At 32.9% G+C, this 27,606-nt stretch overlaps 1 protein-coding gene across 3 annotated transcripts; it reads right to left on the reverse strand.

Annotated features, from left to right (window-relative positions):
• Positions 1-962: 962 nt before the first annotated feature.
• S6kII (Ribosomal protein S6 kinase II) lies at positions 963-27,155 on the reverse strand. 3 transcript variants are annotated; one of them, XM_089243823.1, is made up of 20 exons: positions 26,647-27,155; positions 19,539-19,604; positions 19,071-19,124; positions 17,501-17,638; positions 15,973-16,054; positions 15,774-15,854; positions 15,599-15,678; positions 14,254-14,360; positions 13,922-14,099; positions 12,675-12,745; positions 12,040-12,128; positions 10,115-10,282; positions 9,563-9,687; positions 8,975-9,109; positions 8,737-8,826; positions 8,392-8,550; positions 6,250-6,488; positions 5,914-6,031; positions 3,537-3,674; positions 963-2,496 (listed from the first exon to the last, which is right to left on the reverse strand). In XM_089243823.1, the coding sequence occupies exons 1-20, from the start codon at positions 26,713-26,715 to the stop codon at positions 2,371-2,373; spliced, it is 2,313 nt and encodes a 770-aa protein (XP_089099949.1). In that variant the 5' UTR covers positions 26,716-27,155; the 3' UTR covers positions 963-2,370. The 3 variants fall into 3 exon arrangements, with proteins under 3 accessions (XP_089099949.1, XP_089099950.1, XP_089099951.1); XM_089243824.1 differs by having other exon boundaries at positions 2,266-2,496; positions 10,115-10,276; positions 26,647-26,825; XM_089243825.1 differs by lacking the exon at positions 19,539-19,604 and having other exon boundaries at positions 2,266-2,496; positions 26,647-26,825.
• Positions 27,156-27,606: the final 451 nt, after the last annotated feature.

Raw genomic sequence — 27,606 nt, forward strand, 5'->3', positions numbered from 1 at the left:
GATTTGAAAATGTACCACGGGACAGTTGAGTCATCTGGAAATGTGCTGCAAGTCACTCAGGTGAATTGAAAGTGTCGCAGGTGGCTCAAGTGATCAGGAAATTTGTGGCCAGAAATTTAAGTGACCTGGAAATATGCCAAGAACCACTAAAGTGATCTATAAAAATGTGGTGGGTTGCTTAAATGAGCTGTAAATGTGTGGCAATCAGCTGAGTGATCTGTAAGAATTCTGCAAGCCACTCAAATGATATCAAAGCATGTCACTGGCCACTCGAGTTATCTGGAAATATGCAGGCCAGCCACTTAAGTAATCTGCAAATATACTATGAGCCACTTAAGTGAATTAGAAGTGTGCTGCAGGCAGGTCCACAGCATGCCCTCTCAGGGTCTGGGGCAGATTTTTTCTTGAGGCCTCCTTGCAAGGGTTATTATTATACAAAATTAGTGTACATTTGGCTCAGGGCCCTGGGACAGTGCCCTGGTTGCCCCAGCCTAGTTAAGGGCCTGGCAACAGGTCACTCAAGGGATTTTGAAATGTGCTTAAGGGTTGCTTAAATGATTTATAAATGTGCTGCAAGCCACTGAAATGATCTGGAGATGTGCCCTGGGTCTTTAGGCGACTTCAGAATTTCTCTCGGGCCACTTCAGTGGTTTGGTTATTTGTTGGGAGACACATCAGATGACTCTGAAAACAACACATTTGGCCCACTGGCCATGGGTTGAGCATGTGTGCCTTAAATTGTACTATGACATTATGTATTTTATTATTTTCTAATATGATGCATTTCATTGCAACTGTCTACATTATAACAAAATTCATATAATTTTTTATTCTGTTCAAATATGGAATTTTCTTAAAAAGCAAAACATTTTTTTTTTCAAACTTTGATGTAATGACCACCAGCTGATTCTCAAACTTTCATCACCCGCAGCTCCCTTGCCTCAGTCGATGTCTATCTGCACCTCTCCAGAATAGATTAACAAACTTCAGAACATCAAACATGCACATATCAATATCAATAGCTCATCATGACACCTCAGACAAAGATTGGCATTGCCCATAGGAGTGGAACAATTAGGTTGTTATAATGAGTGTCAACTGTATTTGGAATTCCCAAAACTGATTTCCTGAAACTATATCTCATTGTTACATCGATAAGAATAACACCTGAATGATGTAAAAATCAAAGCATTATTCCACTCTAATAAAACTCTAATAGAAAAGAATAATGACAATATTTCTTTGTTGGAAATACACAGAAAAGATAGAAATGGAATTACCACATGATTATTTGGAAGCAATACATTGAGAAAAATCTTTAAGATTTTCTTTGGAGTAAGTTGAAATTACAATAACTAAAAGACACAAGATAATAAAAAAAAAAAGACAGAACAACAATCCATATATACCAAGTTAACATCAAATATTAAAACTTGTACTAAGTATAGAACAAAATTGTTTATTAACTAATGTCATGATAAGAGAAATCATGGATCTTGTCAAATTATTACACTCCAAAAATGCCAGAGACAAAAAAAACAACAAATATCTTCAAAATTCAATCTGCATCCACAGATAAAAATTGGGAACTGTGAGTGCACATTATATGCATTTCCTTTTTTACAGTAATAGTGTTTCCAGAAATTGTCCATAGTTTTTAAAAAAATACCAGTCCGTTCAAGATATCTGAAATATATATGTGTGGTATTTAATTATTGTTCATAGCGTATCTTTTCGAAAGATTAAAGCTTAAATGCACCAAGACATGGACGCCGAGTAAGACCTTTGAAAAAATTTTCTGTATTTATATTAATATGCATATATGTACACACACACAAACATCACATATATATATTTAGAATATTTTGGTTTTTTTTTCAATATGCACCATTCATTATTGCCTTCATCAATAAAGCAGAGCTGAATTGGGTGAAAAAACAGATACTCAAAAAAATGAGCACCATTGTTTTAAAAAAAAATCCTAATAAGATAAACCCATATTTTTATCCCACAACTATATTCAACAATTTACCCCAAAAAAGTGAATGTCTCAAAAATCACAATGATATCCATGTATCAAATTCAAAAAAGAAAAAACAACTTCTACACAAAAACTCCAACTCTGCAAATTTCAAACACACATTAAAAACTTCAATATTTTCTTCATTTTAGTTTAACTGCTTCTTCAACTCCCTAAAGTATGAAGAATTAATATGCATACATAATATGTCATCTTTTATTTTCTCTCATTTACTCACACACAAACACTTTATGGCACGAAATGCCCTGGCATGGGGCAACAGAAAGACTCGAGGGGTGATTGAAATGCAATCGTCGTTGCAAGTAAAATATGTATAGAGTCGTGTGACATCATTCTGTAGAGGATTTTGGTCTGCTTTTTGCTCGCCTACGAGCCAACTCAGATGCTTCAACTGGTTCCAAATTTGGTGAATTTGGATAATTATTGATGGCACGGAATGTCGCTGCCACTGCTCCCTATGAGAAAAGAAGAAATCCACACGTGATATGGGTGGTGAAAAAATATAAGTTCAAGCATGAGCAAACTCTAAGTATAAGCATGAAAACATTCAAATTATTTTTCATGTCACAAAACAAAATTAAATGAAAAATCCTATTTCACAAAAGATATAGCTATAAAATACTTAAATATTAATTACGATGGAAATAGACTGATTTTAATGAACCTCAAAGGCAACTCAATATAAAAATTCCTAGCATGATTCTACTAATTAGAATCATTTAACTCAACTTAAAAATCGAACACATGCTATATTATTTAATTTTGCTGAATATTTATCAAATTCAACTACCACCATAAGTAAAAAACAAACTCTCTATTAACTAACCCTTTTTCCCTTCTTTTTTTACAGGTTTCAATCACATTGTCAGCTCACGTGTGAGACTGTAGCCTATAAAATAAACTAGTGTCGCTCATACGTGAGCTCTGTGGTAGTCATTATGTTAACAAGCACGTTTCCAGTCAAAAGTAATTAGAAAACATTGTGGGATTGGTAATAACTATACTGAATGAATGAACGCCAGGGTCTCTGCCACCGGACTTATCCCGTTGCCGAGATCTCTTCCAGCGCAGCTTCGTTGCAGAGTCTGGAACAAAGTGAGTGCACCTAACAGTCTGAGTGTGTAGCTAGTGTTGTATATGATATTTCAGTGCTGCCATCTATACTTCAAATTGCGAGTGAAGTGTAATGATTGAATACTTGTAACATTGTAGGCCTGTTGCTCTCTGCGGCGAGACTTTTTAACGGGGAAATCGGCTCGCATTCGCGCCTTGAAGTTGGGAACCACAGAAAACCAACTTCAGCCTACCACCACTGTGGGGTTCGAACCCAGATCCTCGCATCGCGAGTCCGTCACTATAACCACTCGACCACCACAGCGGTGGTAATAACTATACTGTAAAAATATTATTAACAATTTCAGATTGTGTTGAAGAACCATCATAGAATTTTATATTCATGTGGTATAGAGACACATATGTATGAAATATTACATACCTTTACTAATGCAGGATCTTGTAGAGTTAGCTGACAGTTGGGTAATTCATCTCTGTTGACTATCCATGTATGGTTAAGTACATCTGCAGCCCTATACCTTTGTTTTGGGTCTACGTGCAACATCTTTCTGACTAGATGCTGGAATATCAAAAAATTTTAATTATAAATGCCCAAAAGTTACAATTAATGTCATGCTCCTTGAGAGAAAAATTAACATTTAGTAGAATAACAAGTTTAGTGATACACAAAAGACTTTACTGAATAGTCTAAAATGACAGTTAAAATAATTATTTCATGGAGTCCTCGGTGAATGAATCAGTTATTAATCTAATGAAACATTATTTACATGCTGTACTGTATTTCCCCCAGGAGTAGTAAACTCTAACACAATTGACATGTTTAAAAAGAAATACAATAAACATGTTGGGGTAAATCGAAAAGCTATCCATACATAGAATAAGACAACCATAATTTTTTTTTTTTGGGCATTGCATTATATTTTATCATGTGTATATTTATATATATATATAATTTTTAGTTTTTATAATTTCATTTTTAATTGGGTTGCTATATTTTAGAGAAACATATGACATCCATATTTTTTATGGGCATCTACACTGCTCAAAACAATTAGGGAAGCACATGGTTTTAACAAAAATTACGCAAAGATGTATACCGATAAGTAACATAAAATGAATCATCCATAATTTAAAGCCTAGCAGGAAACGGAAGAAAACTTCATATGCAAATCAAAGTTTATGACGTCAAAAACCAGAAAAAGGAGATAAGGGCAGAAATCGGGATGTTGCAGAAACGTCTGTTTTACTGCCGTAACTGTAAAATTTGATTGCGCAGTATTTTTTTTGAGACAAGGTGACTTGAGGATGTCTCAACAACATGATTTGCCGGAATCCATGGCATGGCGTGTTATAGGCAGACTGGAATCCGGGCAAACACAACGTAGTGTCGCGGACGCTGTTGGAGTCGCCAGAAGTGTTGCAAGGCTGTGGAATCGATTCCAAGAAACAGAAAATGATAGACATCAACCAGGGCAAGGTCGGCCACACGCCACTACAGCAACTGATGACCGGTATATATGGTTAATAGCCCGTCGAAACAGAACAGAGAATGCTACGCAGCTGCAAAGACGGTTGCTCTTGGCGACAGGACGAAGGGTGTCCAGCCAAACAGTACGTAATCGGCTTCATGAGGGAGGGCTCTATGCACGTAGGCCAATGGTCTGCATTCCGTTGACCCCACGCCACCGTGTGGCCCGAAGAAGATGGGCTGCTGAGCATCGAGATTGGGAGCAACATGATTGAAGCCAAGTGCTGTTTACAGACGAAACCCGATTCAGTCTGGAGTGTGACACATGACGTGTTCTGGTATGGAGGGAAGGGGCACTCGAAATAACCCCGCATTCGTTCGTGAAAGGTCACAATACAGACGAGCTGGTTGGATGGTATGGGGTGGAATCAGCATAGGCGGATGTACGGACCTGCGTATCATTCGGAATGGCACTTTGGCGGCCCGAAGGTATGCAGACGAGATACTGCGACCTCATGTCATCCCTTACGCTGGAGCCATTGGAGATTTCTTTTTTTTCCAGGATGATAATGCCCGACCGCATAGAGCTCGTCTGGTGGAGAACATGCTTGAAGCTGAAACAATACAGCGTATGGAATGGCCAGCGTGCTCTCCTGACCTGAATCCAATCGAGCATGTCCCAAACATGCTCGATTGGATTCAAACATGCTCGCGACGCATTGCTGTGCAACCAAGGCCGCCTGTTACTGTCCGAGACTTGCAGATTGCACTTCTTGAAGAGTGGAACAGTATTCCCTAAAGTCTGATCGATAACCTCATCGCATCCATGGCAAACAGGTGTGCAGCAGTCTTAGCTGTTCGAGGAGACCCCACGCTCTATTAAAACTCATGCATCATGTCTAAACAGTACTTTTTTTTTATCGTTTACATGTAACCAAATTGTTGCCCTAAATCATCTTTTCATGTTTTTTCCATATTTTCAAAAAATTAAAGCTTAATTCCAAATTTTTTTACGTCTTTTTTCTGTATTGCGAATTGATACGCGTGTACTATCCATTGTATATCCATTCTCAGCCACCTTGTTGGGTATTTTGTTGTCTGTTGTGGCCTTATATTTGTACCTTCATGCCTGTAATCTGCACATGCAAATTTCACTCAAAAAATAATGGAATCTCAAGAAATTGAAGAGGTTGTTTATATCACGTTTTTATAGACAAAATGTCAATTTTTCTACTTGTATCTTTAAGCCACCAATACGTCTTCAAGAAATTCCTTTTTTTTCAAATTAATTTAACTTTCAGAATTATGCAGCTATTTGAATAAAATATACCTTCGCAGCAGCACTCATATTCATCCAGTTACCAGAAGTAAGATCTATTCTTCCTTCACTAATTCTTGCTAAGATCATATTAGATGTGTCTTTTGGACCAGATGCAAAAGGAGTATGGCTAAAAGATATTATTTTAATATTTAGCATGTAGAAAATATCTAATTTCATATTACCTAGATAAAAATATATTTTAAATATCCAATTATGGTATAGCTGTTTAATTAAATCACAAATAAGATTTATTCAACTATTCAATTTAGATTTCATGCTTTGATGGTATAAAGTAAGAGAAGGTCGAATAAAAAAAATGAAGGTTAAATTGAGAATGACTCTTACCCAGCTAACATAGTGTAAAGCAAAACTCCCATACTCCATATATCACAAGCTTCATCGTATCCTTGCTTCTTCAGAACCTCTGGAGCAACAAAATTTGCTGTGTAGCAAGGGGTCATAAGTAAACCATTCTCCGCTCGAATTTGTTTTGCAAACCCAAAATCACAGACCCTTAATGATTCTGGTAAACCAGATTCGTCTGCATACATTATGTTAGATGGTTTGAGATCTCTGTGAACCACCTGAAAAAAATTCATTGCTATAATATGTATGTAGTTGTATTGATGTTTTGTTACAGCATAACGCAGTAGAAACTTCCTAATCTAGACCAGGGGTCTTCAACCTTTCAGACTTTGATGGCCAAATTAAACTTCCCATGAAGCCCAGGGGCCACCAAGTCATACCATGGTATTCTTGGTTATTAAACAAGGTTCTCCAAACTATTGAACTCTTTTATTTACTCTGAATTTATTTATTTCACTAAAGTTTAATTTTTATTTCCAAATAACTGTCTTTCACAAATTAATAAATTCTTATGAATGAATTATTTCTTTTATTAATGCTGAAATTCATCCTATAGTTCTGAAATTATTTTGTCATTGTTTATGAAATGATTTCTTTCAAAAAAAAAATTCTTTTTGAATTATTACTTTTAACAATCCTGAAATTATTTTTGACAATTCTGAAATTATTCTATCAAAAGTTCTGCAACTATTATTTCATTAATTTTAACTTTTCATCAATTATGAAATAATAACTCTAAAATAATTTTTCATTAATGATTTTTAGCATTTCTGTAAATTCTGTAATTATGTATACCTTTTGGATGCCAAATTTGGTCTTTCGAAATATGCAGCCTTTATTAAATCATATGCCTCCTGTTTAGGCTCAGGATCCCCAAAATTCATTATGACAGAACTTTTAATGTATCAGATACACAGCATTACTATCGAATCAGGAAAGTATCTCACAGTTCTAAATAAAGCGGTGCGGATTTAAGTAACTGGGGGGGGACCTCTCTTTCATGAATTTTTTTTTTAAATTTAGTTGTTTTTCTATGTAAAATAGCTATTTTCCGAAAATGATCGAAGACCACATTTAGCTTGCTGGCTATGGTTTGAAAACCCCATGATCTAGACTAATCCATAATGTGGACATATTTGTCAGGCTATGATTTTTTTTATTCGGCTCTGACCTTTGAGAGAAAGAGAGAGAGAGATGATTTCTTTTTAATTGAAGTAAATTTTGACGTTTTTGTTCGTGAATGAATAATAACAGAAATAATTATTTCTTGTCTGAATCAAAGCAAAAAACTATTTTCAAAGTATTATGTTTTGAGAAAGAAAGAACTCTCTTGCCACACTAAAATGGACTCCTGTCTGCGATCCATGGTAATGGGCATTCTGTAATCCATGCAAGTTTCACTCTACAATAGCACTTTAATTTGTAAATGATCTTCTCAAAGAAAATATGTATCTAGTATATCTCAAACAGACATATTGCTTCTTTGGATATGAAACTTTTGGAAATAAGTTCGAGATATTTCAAGATATGTGCTTTTATATTGGGCTGCTGTATTTTAGTTATATTAGACACCCATATTTTTTATGAGCATCTTTTATTGGCCAACTCGGGCAATTTGGCTGTTATGGTGTTTGTAATTGTAAATAAAATGTGATCCATAATCAAGAAAATTTCTCAATCCAGAATCAGCCAGGTCTCAAGAAGTCAATTTTGGGGAGATTCTACTGTGCTGAAGCAGCATATGTAAATGATATGACTCAAATTGATTGTACCAAGTTTCAAGTAATTAAAGTAAAGATAAGTTGAAACATGAACTAAATTATCCACCAAAAATGAAGTTGGAAAACTCCAAATGTTTTTATTTGGAAAATAATAGCTATTCTATTTTGGGTTCTAACTGATCTTTTCATTTGTAGTTTTTTTCATTTGATCTTTTCATTTTGTACCTAAAACAGTGTAAAATTCACTGAGATTTGTGATTTTGCCTAATTATGATGACAGTATTCAAAATAATTTACATTCAATATTAAAAAGCATATTTCTACATGAAAAAAACACTCAGATAGCATTTCAGATCAATTTTAATTATGTTTATAAAATAAATCTTATTTTTTAGTGTACCCCATTCTCATGTAAATATTTGACAGTCCTTGCTACAACTTCTAGAACAGCACTAGCTTCTTTTTCACTAAAAAACTTCTTGCAAAGGATTCTGTCAAGTAATTCTCCTCCTCTCAAAAGCTCCATCACTAAGTGTATTGACTTCTCATCTTCGTAAACCTTAAAAATAAAATACAAATTTCAATTTTTCTTTTAAGTTGAAATAATTTTTTTTTTAATTTCAACAGAAGATAAATTTATTTTTAATGTAAATTTCCTAAATTTACAAATTTTATATTTCAAATAAATTTAATATCATGAGTCTATTCATTAGAATATTGTGTTCATCTATGCAGGAATGCTTACATCATACAGAGTCACAACATTCGGATGCTGACCGTAACGTAACAGTATTTCAACTTCTTCTTGACAGTCACGTTTAGCCTTATCAATAACCTAAATAAAAGAAACCGCATTAAATTAAAAAAAAACATTCTATACAATTTCATATAATTTTATTATTAATGGCATTCATGGTTACTTCATTAATAAAACACAAAAGATGTATCACGTGAATATATTTCTATGTATCCATTTAATTTACCTTAACAGCATACTCTTTCCCATTTTCTTTACGAATGCATCGTTTACAAACAGAATAGGAACCAACTCCTAATTCTTCTTTTATTTCATATTCTTTCAATATAGAGTCTTTCACAGTATAACTTCTTTCAGGATTCTTAAAAAATATATTTTTACAATTAGTATAAATAACTATGATAACACTACCTTTCGAGTGAACCACTGAATGTTATGGGGGGGGGGGAGCATTAGAAAAATACCAATGAAAAAAAATTATCATTACAGAAATGTTTCCATTATTAATGAACAAAATTTTAAAAAAATAAAAAAATTTAATTCACTGAAAATGCCTGATAAATTCAGTTTTATTAGACATTTTCAATTGTTTGTTTACCTATAAAGTTGATTGCAAAAATTGGATACTATTTACTCAAATAATTCCATCTGAATTTTTTGTGTGAAAAAACTGTTCTCTTCTATTCTAAAACTGTTTTTTTAGCCTATGATGCTTTGTTTGCTTGATATACATTATCATAACATGTAATCTATAAAGTTTTAAATGTGAGTGCAATGACAAAAATAGTCTTAAGCAATATATACCAACACATACAATTTGATTTGTTTGTATGTTGTTCTCATTATTCTTTATTGTAGATTCATCTAAACTTGGTGCTATAAAACTGAAACCACGAAATAACTCGTGTGCAGTGGCACTAGGCGGACATCCGGGAGAATCTGGAAAAGATATTATCATTAGAAATTAAGAGGTTGAAAAAAATTTCAACGAAATTCATATGCATAGACTATATATCTGTATGATGGAGGTAAAGGGCACTATGTCTATGTTCGTCAACATTAGGATTACACTCTACACGTACGTATAAAACACCAAGTCCTATTTCAATAAATGACAGAGATATTGCCCTTATTAAATAAATGAGCTACATAGAAAGACATGCTAAAAAAATTCTTTAAATGGCTCTCCTGTGAAATCTACATGTTATGATATGGTGCCCTTTACCTCCCAAATAAAGATATATACTGTATAAAAAATTCACTCTTATTTTTTTTTTTTAATTTCATGACAAATAAAATTTGAATTGAATAACAAATAAAATAAGGCTCTAGTTGCTTTGATTAAGGTTCAAAAATCTTTTCTCACCTTCAGGAGTCCTTGTTGTGAATTCCTTATCAAAATATGCTGTGTGGTCCACTCTTGATACCGCTGGAATGAAAGGTGGTGTTATCTCTCTGTTATATAGTTTTACCCAGTCTATAGTGCCAAAAAATGGATGGGCTTTGATATCTTCTATTCCATTGGGACCTGAGCCTTGGAGAAATGACAAAGTTGTGTGATTTCATCTTGTTTAAAAAATAATGGTAAATTTTCTCTTTTCACTAGCACACAATTGAAATACTATTCAAATGTTATATTTGTATTGATAATGAAAGGGTGACCAACTTTTGAACAAACCAACTTTTTGAGAACTTGAGTCATGACAAAGTTCACAGAAAATTTTCAGGCATGAACCCTTCATCAACTATAGATAGGTTGGTTTATATTTAAAATACACAATATTTTATGTAAAATATAGCAATATACACATTCCAATACTGTTTAAAATTTACAATACAACACTTTTCAGAGCAAATAAAGAAGAGTGTGAAAGCAAGTAAAATATTTTGTGCGGTCAACTTTGGCATTAAATTGGTGTACTTGATGTGTCTTTTCAGGGGGAAAATTCAATTCCCATATAATTACAGTAAAGTCTTGATAATCAAACAATGTGGATAATTCAAGGCAATGAAATTTTTTAAATTTTTATCGTGTCCTAATTTTTTTTCCTTCTTCTTCTTCTCCCCAGGAATGCAGCTTGTTAACTTTTTTTCATAAATGTGAGTAATTTCTCTAGGTAAAGGACTTCCTGGATATTAATGGTCAGATGATCTTTGGAAAGAAAATTTTGTAGGCGCCACTAGGAATCGAACCCTATTATTTTTCTCAGCCACCTCGTTGGGCATTTTGCCTGTTGTGGCGTTGTATTTGTATTCTTGAAATCTAAACAACTGCAAAAACTAATTTATCGCAGAGACACACAGCAGTTTCCTTTCCCATAACACACAAACTAGCACTATGTGTAGAGTTAAGATGTGCTAGCTACCCTTAACGTATAATAAGCCCCAGCGTGCAGAAATAACAGCGATAAGTCCCAGGTGGCATAAGTAGAGATAGAGAGATGTTATTTTCACAGCCCACAACACATCAAAGAAAGACAAAAAGAAGGAGACTGTATGTTAATGCTGAGAAAAACGTGAAGAAGAGAAAGGTTTGTAGTTTCTCGAATGTTTTATTATCAGAACATTTTTTCAAGAAAATGAATAAGTAATTTCTGTTTGAAAGGGACTCGACAGCCCAGTCAACAACTTAATCAGTTTCAGGATTCCCAAATTATAAACTGTGGCACTCTGAGGCCGATCAGCAATGCCAAAGATATTTTAGTAATTAACTTTATAATCAATATAGGGATAGAACCAGTGTGCCATGGCAATTTAAGAGGTCAATGAAGTGCCCAGAGATCAAAGGGGGTGGCATGATATTTAAAATCCCCAATGTTTCATCCAATGTCCACCTACCTGTATATTCCCCTGTTATCTACTGATTATCCAAAAAATACTTAAAATAAAGATGAGTTATTCACTCAAAGTATTGGTCAAACTTAGGACAGCAATAATCGCTTCAAGAAGTTTCAACCACAAAGTGTTTATAAAAACTAAATAAAAATGTGTTTAACATAAAATAAAAATTTTTTGTTTGACAAATAATTTTCATGTTATGAAAAAGTTCAAGTTATAATTTTATAACTACAGAATGATGTTACTTCCAAATCAAATTATTTGCGCAAAGATGAAGAAAAATTAATGCCCTCTAATGTAAATTCATATCAAAACAAATACTTGGGGCATCTAATAAAAACTCAAAAAACAAAAGTCAATCAAAGAAAGAATGTGATGAAAATTACTGATAAAAAAGCTGAATAAAAATTTGAAAATAGATTTACAGCAAAAACAAAATGGCACAAAAAATACCTAATCTGTTGGCAGGATTACGCTTAAATAAGGCTCTTAACAGACTTTGGGCCTCAGGACTGAGAAATTGAGGCATTCCAAGTTTAGCTCTGAAAAGATAAAACCCATAAATAGATCTGGCAAAAAATAATCTGAATAAAAAGTTCTGAGCTTTTCAAAATCATTTTCATCAGCAAAAAAAGAATAAATGAAAAGTAAAAATTTTTATAGCTTTTCTTTTGTTCATTTTGAAAATATCATAAAAATAGTTTAGACACAAAAACAAATCTAATTAATCATAATTAATTAATTAATCATAATTAATTGTATATAATTCATAAAAATTAGTATTAAAAACATTCAAATATTCTGATGGGCAAAATTTAGGAATTCAAAACAGAACTCAATTTCCTTATTACACAATGTATGTTTCCTCAGCCACCTCGTTGGGCATTTTGCCTGTTGTGGCATTGTATTTGTATTTGTAAAAACTTTATAGTATGTTCAGTATGTTAGAAATCCATTATAATTACAGTCAGTTTAACTATATTTTAAGTCTTTACTACTTTACTACTTTAATTCATCAATAACAAAAAAAATTTTTGTCTAAATTTTTTCAATAAATTTTGACAACATAATCACAAAGAAATCATTACTTTAATATTTGCATCATTGTCTCTTTTCTTGTTGCTCCTTGAAATGGCAAGGCACCTGTTAACATTTCAAACTGCAAAGGAAAAAAGTCAACAAGACATACAAATTAATACATAACTATACACATTTATATGTTAAACACTATATCAGTGATGAAAACACTTTTTAGGAGAAAGGCCAAAAAACAAATCACAAAAAATTTCGGCAGACTGAACATATTCGAACATTGATTCATAATAAAAAATTTTATGCTTAGAAGTGAAGCAGCATAATATGTTATATGTTTTGAAGACTGTCATATGGTTTCATTGAAAATGAGACACAACAGTTCATCCTTTGCAACTGTGAAATTAGATATCTGTATTCTAATAATTTTATACATAGTTATCAGGGCATGTTACAATTTCTCCATATGCAAAATTTTTTTGAATCAACTTCTATTCAATTTCACAGCTACATATTTTGCATATGCAAAAAACAAAACATTCCCTAAAAAAAAATTTTTCTAATTTTTTGAAACACTAGAAACTGAAAGTTTCTATACTATTATTATAAAATATGTGGCAGGCTGGATAGAACCTCTAAGTGGGCTGCAACTCGGGTATTGCTAATGTAGGTATATAAAATTTAAGAATCTGTTTTAGATACATATTAGATGACCACATTTAGGGCAAAAAAATTTTGAAGATAACCCATTCCTAATCCAACACGATGATGAGGTTTTTTTGTCCACGCAACATGTAGAACTGGCTCGCTGACAATAATTTAAAGTAATCGATCTGGCCAGCTCTCAAAATCTAAATAATCTAAATCCCAATTCCATTAAGGCCAGTGGGATGGATTGATCTTTCTTGGTGGTGAGCACGGTAACTGCTCTAAGGTTTGAGAAAATTCCCATATTGAATTCAATTAAGATTTCAAAATCGAAAACGTGTACAGCCAATGTTCTTTATAATGACTTACGTTATTCCCCATTGAAAAGAATGTTATATCAAAATAAAAACTTACTGCATAGATATTATACGAAAACACATACAGGATATATCGTACAATACTGACCATTGTGATGTACTGAAATGGCTTCTATAACACATGGTTGTTATAATGAGTGCTGACTGTATCACAGGTATCACATACATATTTGAACACTCAGAATATTTTTTAAACACTAAGTGGTTCAATTTAACTATAAGTAATAATTATAGTGATAGTAAATTAACAATAAGTGATAAGAAAAAAATTTTCTTACCATCAAAACTCCATAAGACCACCAGTCAGCTGCAGTAGTATGTCCTTTCATGTTAATGACTTCTGGAGCCATATATTCTACTGTTCCACAAAATGAATAAGCTTTCTGATCACTCAGTGCTTCTTTGCTCAACCCAAAATCAGTTAAACTGATATGCCCATCAGCATCAAGAAGAATGCTGCAAAAAAAAAAAAAAAATTACAATTACTCGTTAAATAAGACAGGCCTAAAGTAATTTTGAAAAATTCAAGAATGTTTTTTTTTCAAGTAATTACAAATACTAAAATAAATAATTAATTAGATGGATTAAATGATCAAAATATCATGATTACTTTTCTGGTTTAAGATCTCTATAAATGATTCCCAGTCCATGGAGATGATCTAGAGATAATGCTAACTCTGCAAGATAAAACTTGACATCTTCTTCTGTAAACATAACCTAAAATATTAACCAAATATATGACAAATATTTGATACTACAACTTAAAAACATATTACCATAGTTTCAGTAAGTATGTCCCAGCCCGAGTGATGGCGCTGTGGTGGTTGAGTGGCCATAGTGACGAACTAGCATCGTGGAGACCCAGGTTCGAGCCCCACCATCACCACAGTGGTGGTCGGCTGAAGTTGGTTTTTGCATCTGAGTGGTGTGGTGGTAAGATGCTTGCCTACCACTGTGAAGGTTGCGGTTACAGTTCTGTGTTCGAACCGAGGGAGGATATAGATTAAATATTTTCCCTAACGAACTTGAGGCGACTACCAATAGACAGCACCTTCATTTCCAACCCATCTCATTAATGGCAGTAAATTGCAATATAGTGATATGGCCAGAGTTGGTGTTTGGTGAAGTAGTAGCCTGAGTGATGGAGTGATAAGATGCTCATCTACAACCATAGCAGGGTTTAAGCTACAATCACATTTTTTACAAAATGTGAAAGAAAATCTTCGCATGCAAAAAAAGTAGTAGCCACTTTCGCAAAAATTCACAGAGAAGGTACAAAACGAGTAGACATCCATCAATCATTAGCATTTTGCTAAAGCTCCCCCCCCCCCCCCAAATTTTCGCTATTTTCCTAAAGGAATTTTTTATCTGGCTTAAAGCCTGAACCATAGAGGTTATCGTCAGCTCCACGGGTTTGATCCGGGGCAAGAATATGGATAACAAGTTATTTACCTACGGAGCCTGAGGCGACTACCGATAAATGGTGCCTTCATTTCTACATAATCAGTTGTAAATTTTTTCACAGCGATATGATTGGAGTTGGTTTGCGAAAAAGTAGTAAATAGGTCCCAGGGCTGCACGTGGAAAAATAATTTGAGGGGAATTTATTTTATTTTTTTAATACATATTTTTGGAGAATTTTTAACAAATTACGGGCTTTTTTTAAAGAAAAATATGCTAGATGCCTGATAAATTTGGCTACCACCTAAATTTTTTTTTCAATTTGTCAAGCTTTGGCTTCATTTATTCCGAGCTATATTATTTGAAGAATCAGGAGGCAATGTGATCTTTGTGATCATTTACGCTCCCAAGCATCTTTGCTCTCACTACTCAAAACATATTTTTATCTTGTTGTCAGTGAAAAATCAACTTTTAAAACTGTGTAAACTGCGGCTTTATCATGCAAAAGTATAGTCATACTCTAAAAAAAGTCAAGTTCCAAAATGAAGAATTACCTCTTTACTTAACCTTGTGAATAAATCCCCACCTTTTAAGAAATCTAGTATCAAGTACAACTTGCCTTCTGTTTGGAAAGCTAAATAAATGACAATATGAAATGAAACAAATATTATGATGTGAAATAAAAAAACAATGCTTTTAATGAAAAAACTCCTTAAAATAGTCTCTCACCATAATGAAGTTTTACTATAAATGGATGGCGGACTTCGGCTAGTATGTCTCGTTCCATTTTTGTCCTCATTCTGTCTCTTACTATGGAAAATTAAAGCAAAAAAAAAATTATATTTTGAATTAGAATATTACCTGTGTGTGACAATGATAATTTTTTCTTCTCAAATGGCTTAAATTTGTGCAATTAATGTGTAGTCACCTTTTAAAGTAGCTTTCTTTAGTACTTTCATAGCGTAAAGAGTTCCAGCATCAGGACCAACTATCTTTTTAACAAGGAAAACCTATGATAGATAAAACGAGCATCAAACACTAAATACATATATACACTATGCAGTGATGAATTAGTGCTAGTAACAAAGGCTGTACAAGGGGGTTCTACATTATAAAACGGATGCCATCCATTGATAGCAGTGAGTAGTGTTACACAGCAAAAAACTTCAGGTTAAGTTCACAAACACGTACATTCCAACACGTACAAATTCAATAGAAATTCTGCAGAGGCATGTCGACGAGGTGCACGTATGGTGTAGTAATAGTGTGTAGAGTTACCAGACATCCTCCTTTTTTGTCATTGCAAGCATTCCCTTATGTTTTGGAAAATTCGCCCTTTTGTCCTTTTTTTTAGATGTGCAGAATTATTCTTTTTTTTACTCTGAAACATATATCTCTTCATTGACCCAATTGTTTTTGTGTTTTTCTTTCTGCTTTGACCATCACTGTCAAAATTCTCACAATACAAGAACCCAAGTTGTCTCCAAGCACAGGGCAGATACTATTCTAATGGCCCAGTTTGCCCCGGAACAGTATGAAATCAATCCAAATATATATATGTAGTATCAATCCAAACAACAGCTCTTGAATAGTGACCTCCATTTCAAGAATACAATAGTTTGCTCACTAACAGCAAATATTGTTTACTAAAGTAGGGAGGGATGTCACCTCTTCCCTTCAGAAACAAAGAAAATAGGATGCAAATAACAGTCAATGAGATGCCTTTGGCAAAAAAGCAACAATCTCGGGAGAAAAACCTCCTGAGGGTAAGGTTTTCTTAAATGCCAATTAATGTAATAAAAGACTAAGTTCATGTCAAAGGAAAACCTTACCATGTGTACGTGTGTAGTCCCCCCCCCCCCCAATAGTTAATGAATATACAATAAAATGCATCATTTCGCCTCCTGTGTATGTCAATTTTCACCCCCCCCCCTAATGCTTTCTTCACGTCTGCACCTCTGGAGATACACATATGTGTGTACTAAACTCAAATGGCTCTAGTAAAGATAGTGACCCAAATTAATTAATTAAAAAATTGTTTTTCTTTTTAAAGAGCATTTTCACATGCAGTAAACATAAATCAATCAAAAATTTTTTTTTCATTTTAGTCCAGGTTTGAAGAGGTTGCAAGCGAAGGGAGAAGGATCAGTATTTGTTCTTTTTTTAAGTGGTTCTGTTTCAGTTGGGAAAAGTTCGAATCTGGTAAACCTAGCAGTGTGTGAAAATTACTTATATTACTTAATACTGAATTATCTTATACATAGAAAAATATATCTTTTTTTTTTTTACTTAATCGAGTAATATTGATCAATTTCAAATTTTTAATTCAATTCCTGAAAATCCCTTGTAATTGATACAACCTCTACACATGGTTTATATTATTTTTTACAGGAAGTAAGTCTAAAATGCATTTAAAAATTAGTATAAACTAAACATTAATGGGATGTCCCTCATACCTTTCCAAAAGATCCTTGGCCAAGCACCTGCATCAATTTGAATTGGTCTGAGGAACCTTTTGGATGACCTTCTTTGGTTATATTTGTGAGCTCTATTTCATGAACTCCTTCAGTTACTTCTGTAGTGTCCATTTCTTCCTATAAATAAAAATGCAAAGAAAAAAACAAGTTTTTACACAATTTCAGATCCAAATGAAAACAAAAAAAGAAGATTTATGGAGACTGCTTCAATAAGTGTATTAAGATTTGATTGCTTAATATAAGTAATAAAGTAATAAAAATATATCTCATTTTCACTACTTAATCATTCTTATCATTAAGTTACTGACAAAAGCCATAACCCCTTTTTGTTATATCACACATGTCAGGAGACAACGAAAAAGAGCAATTAACTGAAAGCTTGATAACACCTGCTTAGAGCAAAAATAAAATAACATTATTTAAATTTTTAAGGTGATAAATATCAGAATGCATGTTAAAATTAGGTACTTTTGGGCATAGTAATTAATGAGAGGCTACTATACATAATTAATCAGCATAAAACACTTAAAAGATTTGGAAGTGTACAGACAAAAAGCCAACTGTATTCCAAGCACTGCAAATTAATTTATTCACTATTTGCAGTCGGCGTCACTTATTAAAATCATAGATAATGTTGCCATTTGGGTACTGTCATCACTTTTACAAAGAACGGAATGGACCAATATCATAACTTAACATGAAAAAAACTTGTTTACAGTTGTCAGAAATTTGGATAATGCATCCTTTTTGTTTTTTTGTTTTTTTGTTTTTTTTGCACATTTTGAAGCTGAGGTCCAAGCAAAAATTTATTTTTTTTCCATAAGTTATCAGGCTGCAAGACTATGCAGGAGCATAAACAGTGTTCTTTACTCTACGTTGTCGATAAACATTTCCGTCCCTTAATGTTGTAATCAGGCCTAATAAGGTCGTTATATTTGCTGTGATCCAGTTACATATGGAGCTGCTTTTTCAATGTCCTTCTGATAGTAAAGGCAAAAAAAAAAAACCTTTCTTTCAGTTCTTGATCAGTTGACCAGATACAAGTTTATTTTTCTCAGAGACTTTCTCATGGATCTATGAAAGGTATCGCACATTAAAAAAATTATTGTGATTCCTGACACTTCCATTCTAACATCTCACAATGGTTTAATTTAAAAAAAATGCAGGATTTTTTGGTTTGGGGGAAAAATATCTCAATTTAGAATGATGATTCTAAAAACTGAATTGAACATTTTGCAACCAATTATGTGGGGGGGAAAAAACAGAAATGTCCCATTCTACTAATGCCTGTTTACCATGAGTTCTGACCAAATGGGATGTATGAAGAGTGTACTTGCAAACAGAATTTTCCTTGGATAAAGTTATCATTCAGTTATTGTCATTAGAAACCCCAAGTCTTGAGGTGATCGCATTAAGCCCTGTGGACTGCATATGAAAAAGAAAACTTAGGCTCTTTTAAACATTGATGATTATAAAGAATAATGTCAAGTAAGTTAGGTGGTTGATCATAAAAAATAATACATTTTCAGCTCAAAAAATATTTGAATACCTGAGATATGTCTTCAATCACATCATCAGCAGCCATTGTCTCAGTATTGGGAGCCTAGGAGGATTAAAAAAAATTCATTATGAAACATTAATCTTTTGTGGAATGTTTTTATGTGAATCAGGATTCAAAGAATAAAAATGGAAGTTCATGCATAAATACACTTGAAATCAGTTCAAGAGTAGAAAGTACATTCAAGCAGAACTTTTTTATTTGAAAATAGTAATTATTGGAAAATGAAGTTTGCTAAAATCAGCATGACATTATCATGATTGGCATTAACGGAATGACATTATCATTAATTTTTAAAAAATTGAAGCGGCCATCAAAATGTATCACAGGATAAAATGAAGATCTTTTTAATAATTTGAAGAAAAAAATAATTCATGTCAAATATGAAAGGTGCAAAGAAGGTGCGAGAGTGACAAAAAAAATAAGCTTTCAAAAAATCAAAACAGAAAAATATCTTACATATTTACTCTCTTCAACTTCAGCCTGACAGCAAACTTCAGGCTGTTTGTTACTGACAAACAGCAACTGAAATGACACATACAATAAAATTAAATAAAAACAAAAAAAAAAATCAGTCTCTTTTATTAATTGAAGCCTTTTCCACAGGTTTAAGTCAATTCCATTTAATATTTTTTGGAATTTTTCCTACAATGAAATCAAAATGATGTTCGTCTTTTCTCAATACTTTTTTTAACAACTAATTATTTTGAATTTTCGGAAATACTATGAGGCTAAAAGAAAAGTCGAGAGATAACTATGCATAAATTATTACTTATGGCATTAGGCATCAATAATTATTATTGCTTATAAAATCACTAAGTACCAGAAAATAAGTGAACAAATTTATTTAAAATATTTATATGGGCTATAAAAATATTTTCCGGCGAAATAAAATTAAAATGTGTGAAAATAATTTAAACACACTTTCATGGCAACTATTTTTATTTCTGAATGCAGAGAACAAAAATGTAAACATCTGGTATTGCGTTAATTGTCTAATATTAGTTGACGCTGTTATGTTATTAGAATTCTATTAAAGCAGAAAAACAAAGGAAAACCAAAACAAAAATCTCAAAAATACTGTAATAATTCAATTTAGATTAATTGAAAGTTAGAGGAGGAAGTAATGAAACGAAACAGTTGAGCTGTATAAGCAAGGGAAAATTGGGATATGGTTAATATATGGAATTTCAACTCCTGAGACTGTCTCCAAAAAAATTACTACACTATTATAAAACAAAAAAGGAAGTACTGCATTTTATCATTGGTAAAGGTGTTGAACACCCACACTATTTTCACTGCTCTGAATCAATTTTTCCGAATGCGCAACATTGAAATCTGAATATAATGCAATTGTAAGTAACATTGTATGAAGTTTTATATTCATAAGCACATAATTAAGATCTTCCATTCATAATCCTCTGCACATGTAATTTTACACGTATTGCTACAATATGAAATCTCTTACCCAAATGTGGCTTTATCTTCCATTGCTGAATTGTATACGGGATCAGGAAAAAATGGCACTAATACAACAAGGCCAAACTTCTGTATTTGTTTTGTTTTTGGTTTATAGTGTAATTCCAGCCAAGGCTGGTATTACACTATAAAACTTTGATAAAGATTCTTTTATAAAACTTGAAAAATTTAACCAATAAACACATGTTACATTCGAGCGAACTTAACTGATCCTCCTATTGGTTACATTTTTCAAGTTTTATAAACTAACTTTTATAGTGTAACCCCGGCCTAAGACAGAATTGTGATGTGAATATTTCTAAGCACAGACATTTTGAAAGTCTCCACCCCTCCCTTTTTTTTCCACTTGCAAATTCTTTGATATCTCCTGAATTTTTCTTTTTTTTGGAACATTGAATGTTTTGGATGTTTTTAGATTGGATTTTTTGAACATTGGATGTTTTTGAAATTTTTCTTCCATATTTTTCCGAAAATTATGCTCCATATTTCTTCCATATTTTTTTCAAAATCTTTTGAAAATATATTAAGACATTTTCTCCCATCAACTACTTGTGAGGATCGGAATGAAGACATCTTTAGACCCATATTCTATGGGGCTCTAGACTAAAACACCAAAGAATGCCTCTAGGCTGCCTATGGGCACTGAATCAGGGGTGAAGGAGAAAAATAATTACAAAAATTGCAGAAAAATATTTTTTATGCACAAATTTCAAACTAAAGATGCAGGTGTTTCACCTGCATCTTTAGCTCGTGAAAGGATATGCAGACCCGCATCCGCTCCGTGTGAAAGGGGCCTTATGAGAACAGGAAAGACGAAAATCAGTTTGTCACCCTGGAAAGTGAAACTGATTTTTTTTTTTTATGATTCTGAAATATTAAATTTCTTTTCAATGGTGAAGATACTGCTAATTTGTATACTTTGAATATTTGAACTTTTATTTCATATTTCTTGTGATAAACAGGTGCTGTTCGGTTTCAAAAATATAAGCTTTCAGCTTTTGGGGCCTAATGCAACATGCACAGAGATTTGTGCTTAACAAAGTGTTTTCTCTCAAGCAAGAAGAAAAACCTGAATAATTGGTAGTGGCATCAAAGCTACACTATAGCTTAACAAAAATTTAAACTAGAAAGCATCCATTTTGTTGTACTTTAGCTTACACATAGAAATACATGAAAAATTATACTAAAATAATATTTCACAAAATTTTTCAATTCTTTTGTGAGGCTATTTTTCCTGTCCTTTCCCCTATATAATTTTTTTAAAATAATTATGAAAAAATTAAATAATTAAAAAAATTAAAGCATATATAATTGGTGTCAATTACAGAGTACTCTGGAACTCTGTAATTGTTTTGTTTTTTTTTTTTTGGTTTTTTTTTTTGTATCTTTCATCATTTTTAAAGCACTGTATTTATGACCAAATTTCACTACTAGGTATACAACATGAACAGTTTTTAAAAAAAGTGAATGACTTAATCCCAATTTATGTGTGAGACTCAAGTTATACATTTTATATCATGTAAAAAAAACACTATAATCAGTATAAGGAGATAACTAAAACCTTTAGCCAGGACTAACTGAAATTAATAGCCATAGTTGACTCAATGAGATTGAAACTTTTATGTTGGTTTTTGTTTTTCCAAATGGAGCAACACCCTAAGATTCTATGATATAATGATTGTAAAGCGCAAGGTTATTATTAAATTTGATAAATTTTACTCCAAACTGCAGGCATTCCAAGGTGCCACAGCACATCCTTAAAGAATCAATGAATCAGAAATAAATAGATCATGGATACAGAAAATTTTCTAACCTACTTCAATAAAGTAAGTCTGGGCTTGACAAAGTAGAAAAAAAAATTGGCACCATTCAAATTCTTTATCATCTGAGGTACTGACACAAGTTCTAAAAAAATTTATGTTGCTCTCACTTTATCATACATAAAATAATTTTAGGTGTAAATTCCTTTTTCTTTTTTAGTCCCCATGGGAAAACCAGGTGATTCGGATTTGTCAAGATGTGAAGACAAATCATAATTGCTCTTTAAAGTGAGAGTTTGTGCATCAAAATTCTTTCCTCCGGGTATTCATTAGTAATGTGTTAGTAATACTCACCAAAAAAAAAACAAGAAAACCATGCAAGTGTGCAAACAAAAGAAGAGCATCATAAGGAGGGAAAAGAAAAAAAGTGTTGAAAAAAAAATCAAAATCAATTTTCATTGAATTACCGATGCTGGCGTACAATATCTGGTGCATTTCTAAGCCTATAAAAATCAAAATAATTCAAAATTTTTACTCACAACTAAAGTCAAATTTTAATTTACTTATTGTTAAAAAAATGATAATATGAAATGATAAAACTGTTAATGCTTTGTAAAGCAGTTCCTTGAAATTTGAAAAGAAGATTCTGGCCTTCCCTTTTTTTAATCATCGATGTCCTGGGTTGTTATCAATGATTAAATAAAATGAAAATTAACAGTCCTCAAACAAACATAATATTTTATGTGCATTAATTCATAATGTTGAAAAAAGTTGATGCTAAATGTTTCTTCGGATGTTTTCGGATAGCACTTTTGTTTGTTAATGTTTATTTACAAAAACAGTTATTTAAAAGAAAGAGTTTTTACAGTCAAACATGTAAAAAAACTCAGTCACTCTTTTTATTGTCAGTCTATTTGACAGTCACTGCCTTATTTAATACTGAGTTTTATATTTATAAAAACATTGACAGTAATCCTTTATCTATGAACTTGACAATAATTTTTTAAGTGATAGTTTTCTTCATGCTTTTGAAAACTGAGATAAATAAAGCAAAATGGTGCTGGTTCAGTTATAATAGATGAATAAAATATTATGAATACTTTTATTCATGAATAGCGTGAAACCATTATTTTTTCATTAACACTTCAAAACTGGTGTTTTGAGCACAGGGATCTGAAAGAAACTACCATACTTGATATAAAAGAAATACAGCAGTCAAACCCTGCAACTCTTATCTGAAATAAAAGAGACTAGACTAAAAAATTTAGGATTTTTTCAAAAATATTGGATTTGAGTAAATTAAATATCCCCCATAGAATTGTTGAACAACTAAAATGGGGCTTTAAAGCAAATGAGCTACACACTTTCGAGAAAGAAAATATTACAAAAAAAAATTTTGTTTTATTTTTCTATGATTTCACATATATGTTAAATACAACAAAATTGGCTCATACAAATTTATCTGCATTATTTCTAGGGTCACAGGCCTCACATAAAACCCTCTCACATAGCTTTGAATATGAAAGTGAAAATAAATTATTTTGGTTGTATTCAAGGGTTTTGGATATGAGAGATTTCACTATTAAAATTCTTGGTATTCTTTTCATATATTACTCAATAACTTGTACAGTGAACCTTGTCTAAGATGGACACTGTATGAGACAGAAACCTGTCTTAAACAGAATCGAAATATAGTCTGTTCAATGATTAGTGCTTTTTTTTTCAGCTTTATAAAACGGAAATCTGTCTAAAACAGAATATTATTTCAGTGTTGATGTTCTGTTTCATACAGGTTTCATTGCATCTATAATCTTTTATAAACAAATAATTTTCTGTTATTGTATTATTCTTATGTTATTTTCTCTTCTTTTTATACAACTATTAAGCCTCCTGGAATGAAAATTAACACATTAAAAATATAACTAAATGAATATAATTTGTAAGTTTAAAAAAAACCATATAGTCAATTTTATCACACTGTGGTTATCGTATACATAAGTAAAATTCAGAGTTGTTAGACAGACATCCATATCATGTCTGGATTATGGTTGAAACTCTAGCTGTCATAGCTACTTAATATTTTCAGCAGTTTATATTGTCATTGCGGTTTAGGAATTTATGTCTTTATATGGAAGTTTCACCTGGAGTCAGTTTAACAGACATTAGATAGTGAGGAATTAGTTACAAAGTATTATGTGACTCCAGTATTTTGTCAGAGTCAGATAGAAGTAACGAGTCATCTCATTTATCAGTAAGGTGTAAGAATGATTGAAATTTCAGTTTTTAGGTGGAAAGTAAATTCTTTCTTCACTGATGAATGTTCATTAATTTCTGTACATTCAAGATATCGTGAGATATTTTCATAATTTCATACAAGTGTGAACATGGATACATCCTTTTCAGAGAATGAAATATTGAGTCATTGATTGCGACTGTCATGATCCTCAGAAACACCAAAAAAGTAATAGTCCTTTAGGATTGGAGGGTCACAAATAATGCGCAATTTCTTCAAGTTAAGTAAGAAGTGTGCCTTGAATTATAAAAAAAACTGACGTACATTAACCCCTTGTTATATCATGAATGCCTGGAGCGAAAGAAATAGTGCTACAAACTGAAAAAATAATATAACTGATAACTTTATCTAGGGTGTAGGCCTAATACATGGAATATCCACATGCATGTAAACTTAAGGCTAAATGTAATGAAGGACAGGGTATCTGGACGGTATCAGAAGTTTCACCTTAAAAATATGCTTATTTTGTGACTATATGAAAGTGATGGGTGTTGTATAACTAAAATTGAAATCACCATTCAAAACAGTGACAGCATAATTCTGTTGTTTTTTCTGTGATTTTTTTAAGCTATTCTTTCGCTTATAGTACAGTCATCTTTTATTCCTGCGGATTTTTGAATAATTTTTTAATTGCTGGTTTTTCCTGAGGTGACACCATTTTCCCATGAAGAGTGGGATGTGAGTATAGTTTTCTACGCAGTTGTTATTTCATTTCATTCTGCCATTTGTCTTCTTGCATCATGCCTTGAGCACTGTTAAAAGGTATCAAGATTTACTGTAAAAAAAAGTCAATTTAAGTTTTTGGATGTCAGTTCAACATTGGGTTCATGAAGGAGAGTTGGCAACATTTCTTTTATATATGTTAGCAGTGTCAAGATAGGCTGACGCTTCCAGGTTTTCTAAGTGGATAATGTGGATTATACAAATCAATATTTTCTGCTCGAAATGTTTTGGAAAAATGGCAGCTTATGTGGGAAAAAAAGTAGCTAAAAAGATGATGCTAACTAGATCCTTGCCAAATAATAATGGTAAAAAAAAAGTGGACAAAAAGAATTATATAATTTTTATCAGTACATAGTACTCGGTTTCGGGGGTGCAGGTCTGTTAGCAGTAACATGTGGCAGCACTATTTGAATATGCATATCTCTCACATTTTCAGGATCACACACATATATATATATACGCACATACTAAACATATTCCCGCTTGTACCAGTTCAGCAGACCTCCTCCAGAGGAATGTTTATGAGGTGCATGTAAGGTTTAGTAGTAGTAGTCCTTAAGTTACAATAAGTCAATAATATTTAAAGTCTCTGCATCGTTAATCAGTAATCCTCAGAGGTTTCTTGTTGGAATAAAGCATTAGATGAACTAAGGTGCCTACTAGCTACTACTAAGCTTTATATTCACCTAAGTAAACATTCCCATGGGGAATTTCTAATGAATCAGCGCATAACACAAAGAGTTGTGTTTTGGATATGTGTGTGGTGCTTATGTATTTATGATGTGATAGTTAATGCATGTTTCATGTTCAAGAAGTGCTGTTATCTACCTTCCACATTAGATGTGAAAGGGGCAGATGCCTCAGATGCCTAAATTCTTGTGAATACCGTTATGTTGGTGTGCCTTCTCCCAGCAGAGACATTTAAAAAAGTGGGAGACTATATATATAGTCATTCTTTAAATAATTTTTATATCTATGAGTGAAGTGTAGTGGTTGAATAATTGTATCGTTGCATGCTAAATTACTGTCAGTCACCCGCCAGGGGCGGAGTATGAAGCTTTGCAGCTGGGCATGTAAGCTTGAGCCGCCCCCGCTGTCGGTTGACGTGTATGTTATTCATCAATCCGAAAGCTGAATCATAGCTCAACCATAAGAAATGAATTGTTTATCTCGACCCAATTAACATGTATCTCGAATTTAGTAATTAGGTCCTCGTCTAACAATAAACATTTACTCCACGAGTGAAAAAAAGTAGAATATATTTTCATAAATGTTAATATTTCTTTTCAATAACAGTCCTGGTAATACCAACCTCGTTTTCGACTTGGGCTGTCTGCACCTGCATATGCTGCCAAGGATCTGCTAACTGAGCAAGAGGCATAATAATGTTTTGTTTCACTTTTTATTAAATGTACAGCCGATCACTGGGGGAAGAAAAAAGAAAATTTCTCTTTTATTCTACCAGGGACCTCCACTGTTCGATTCTTACGTGTCCGCACACACACACACAATAAAAAAAAACTAGGCCGATCAAACCTATGAATTTAAAATTTAAAAAAAAATATCATGAAATTTGAGTGAATTAAACGATGAATTCACGAGACATCTTTGAAGGTCGCCGAGAGTCTTCCTGGAGCGTGTATTGGTAAACGAAAACAAATGACAGCAACAAGGGGAGGAAAATTGATGATGGGCAGTGACCACCAACCAAACCAAAACCCACTAATGAATGAAAGTCGCCCCCATTCACAAAAATTTCACGGTAACAACATCCTTCTTTTCTTCACTTCACTTCTCTCTTCTTCCTTTCTTTCTTTTTTTTTTCCTTTCTTCCCCTTCCCCCCTTTTCAAGAGGAGACCTAGTTTCCGCTAGTAAATATCACGTGACACTTCCTCTTCACGTTGCAGCAGGTGGCGTTTGGCCCCGCATGACCATATGAGCTGCATTTTACGGTACATTTGTGTATAGCCACTTGAAAAAGCTCATCCAGTCTCGCTGCCTTTACATTTCTGCACCAGGGAATGATTTTGCCACTTTTTCCTCTATCCATACAAACAGTGGCGTCGCAGCAAGGGATGCTGTGGGTGCTCGAGCACCCACGGTAATTTGTGAAATGGGTCTCGGCACCTCAGAAAAGATTCAAAAATGAAAATTTTGTACGTCAATTTTTTGTACGTTCTCCTAGGGGGTAAATTGGCATGACGTCGATAACCCCCACATCCCTGATCCAGAGGCGGATTCAACGGCGGGCGCCCGGGGCCCGACTTGCAA

This window comes from Pholcus phalangioides, unplaced genomic scaffold, assembly GCF_987345545.1.
Source record: "Pholcus phalangioides strain wild (caught in Gottingen) unplaced genomic scaffold, Ppha-v1.0 ptg000015l_1, whole genome shotgun sequence".
In the NCBI taxonomy this organism is placed as follows: domain Eukaryota; kingdom Metazoa; phylum Arthropoda; class Arachnida; order Araneae; family Pholcidae; genus Pholcus; species Pholcus phalangioides.

Excerpts from the sequence above, each read along its gene's own strand:
- S6kII (XM_089243823.1), bottom strand. The coding sequence starts at position 26,715 with ATGCCTCTTGCTCAGTTAGCAGATCCTTGGCAGCATATGCAGGTGCAG. Across the intron at positions 15,679-15,773 it reads TATAGTAAAACTTCATTATG|CTTTCCAAACAGAAGGCAAG; the intron begins GTGAGAGACTAT and ends TCATTTATTTAG. Across the intron at positions 12,746-13,921 it reads GGTCTTATGGAGTTTTGATG|TTTGAAATGTTAACAGGTGC; the intron begins GTAAGAAAATTT and ends TTTCCTTTGCAG.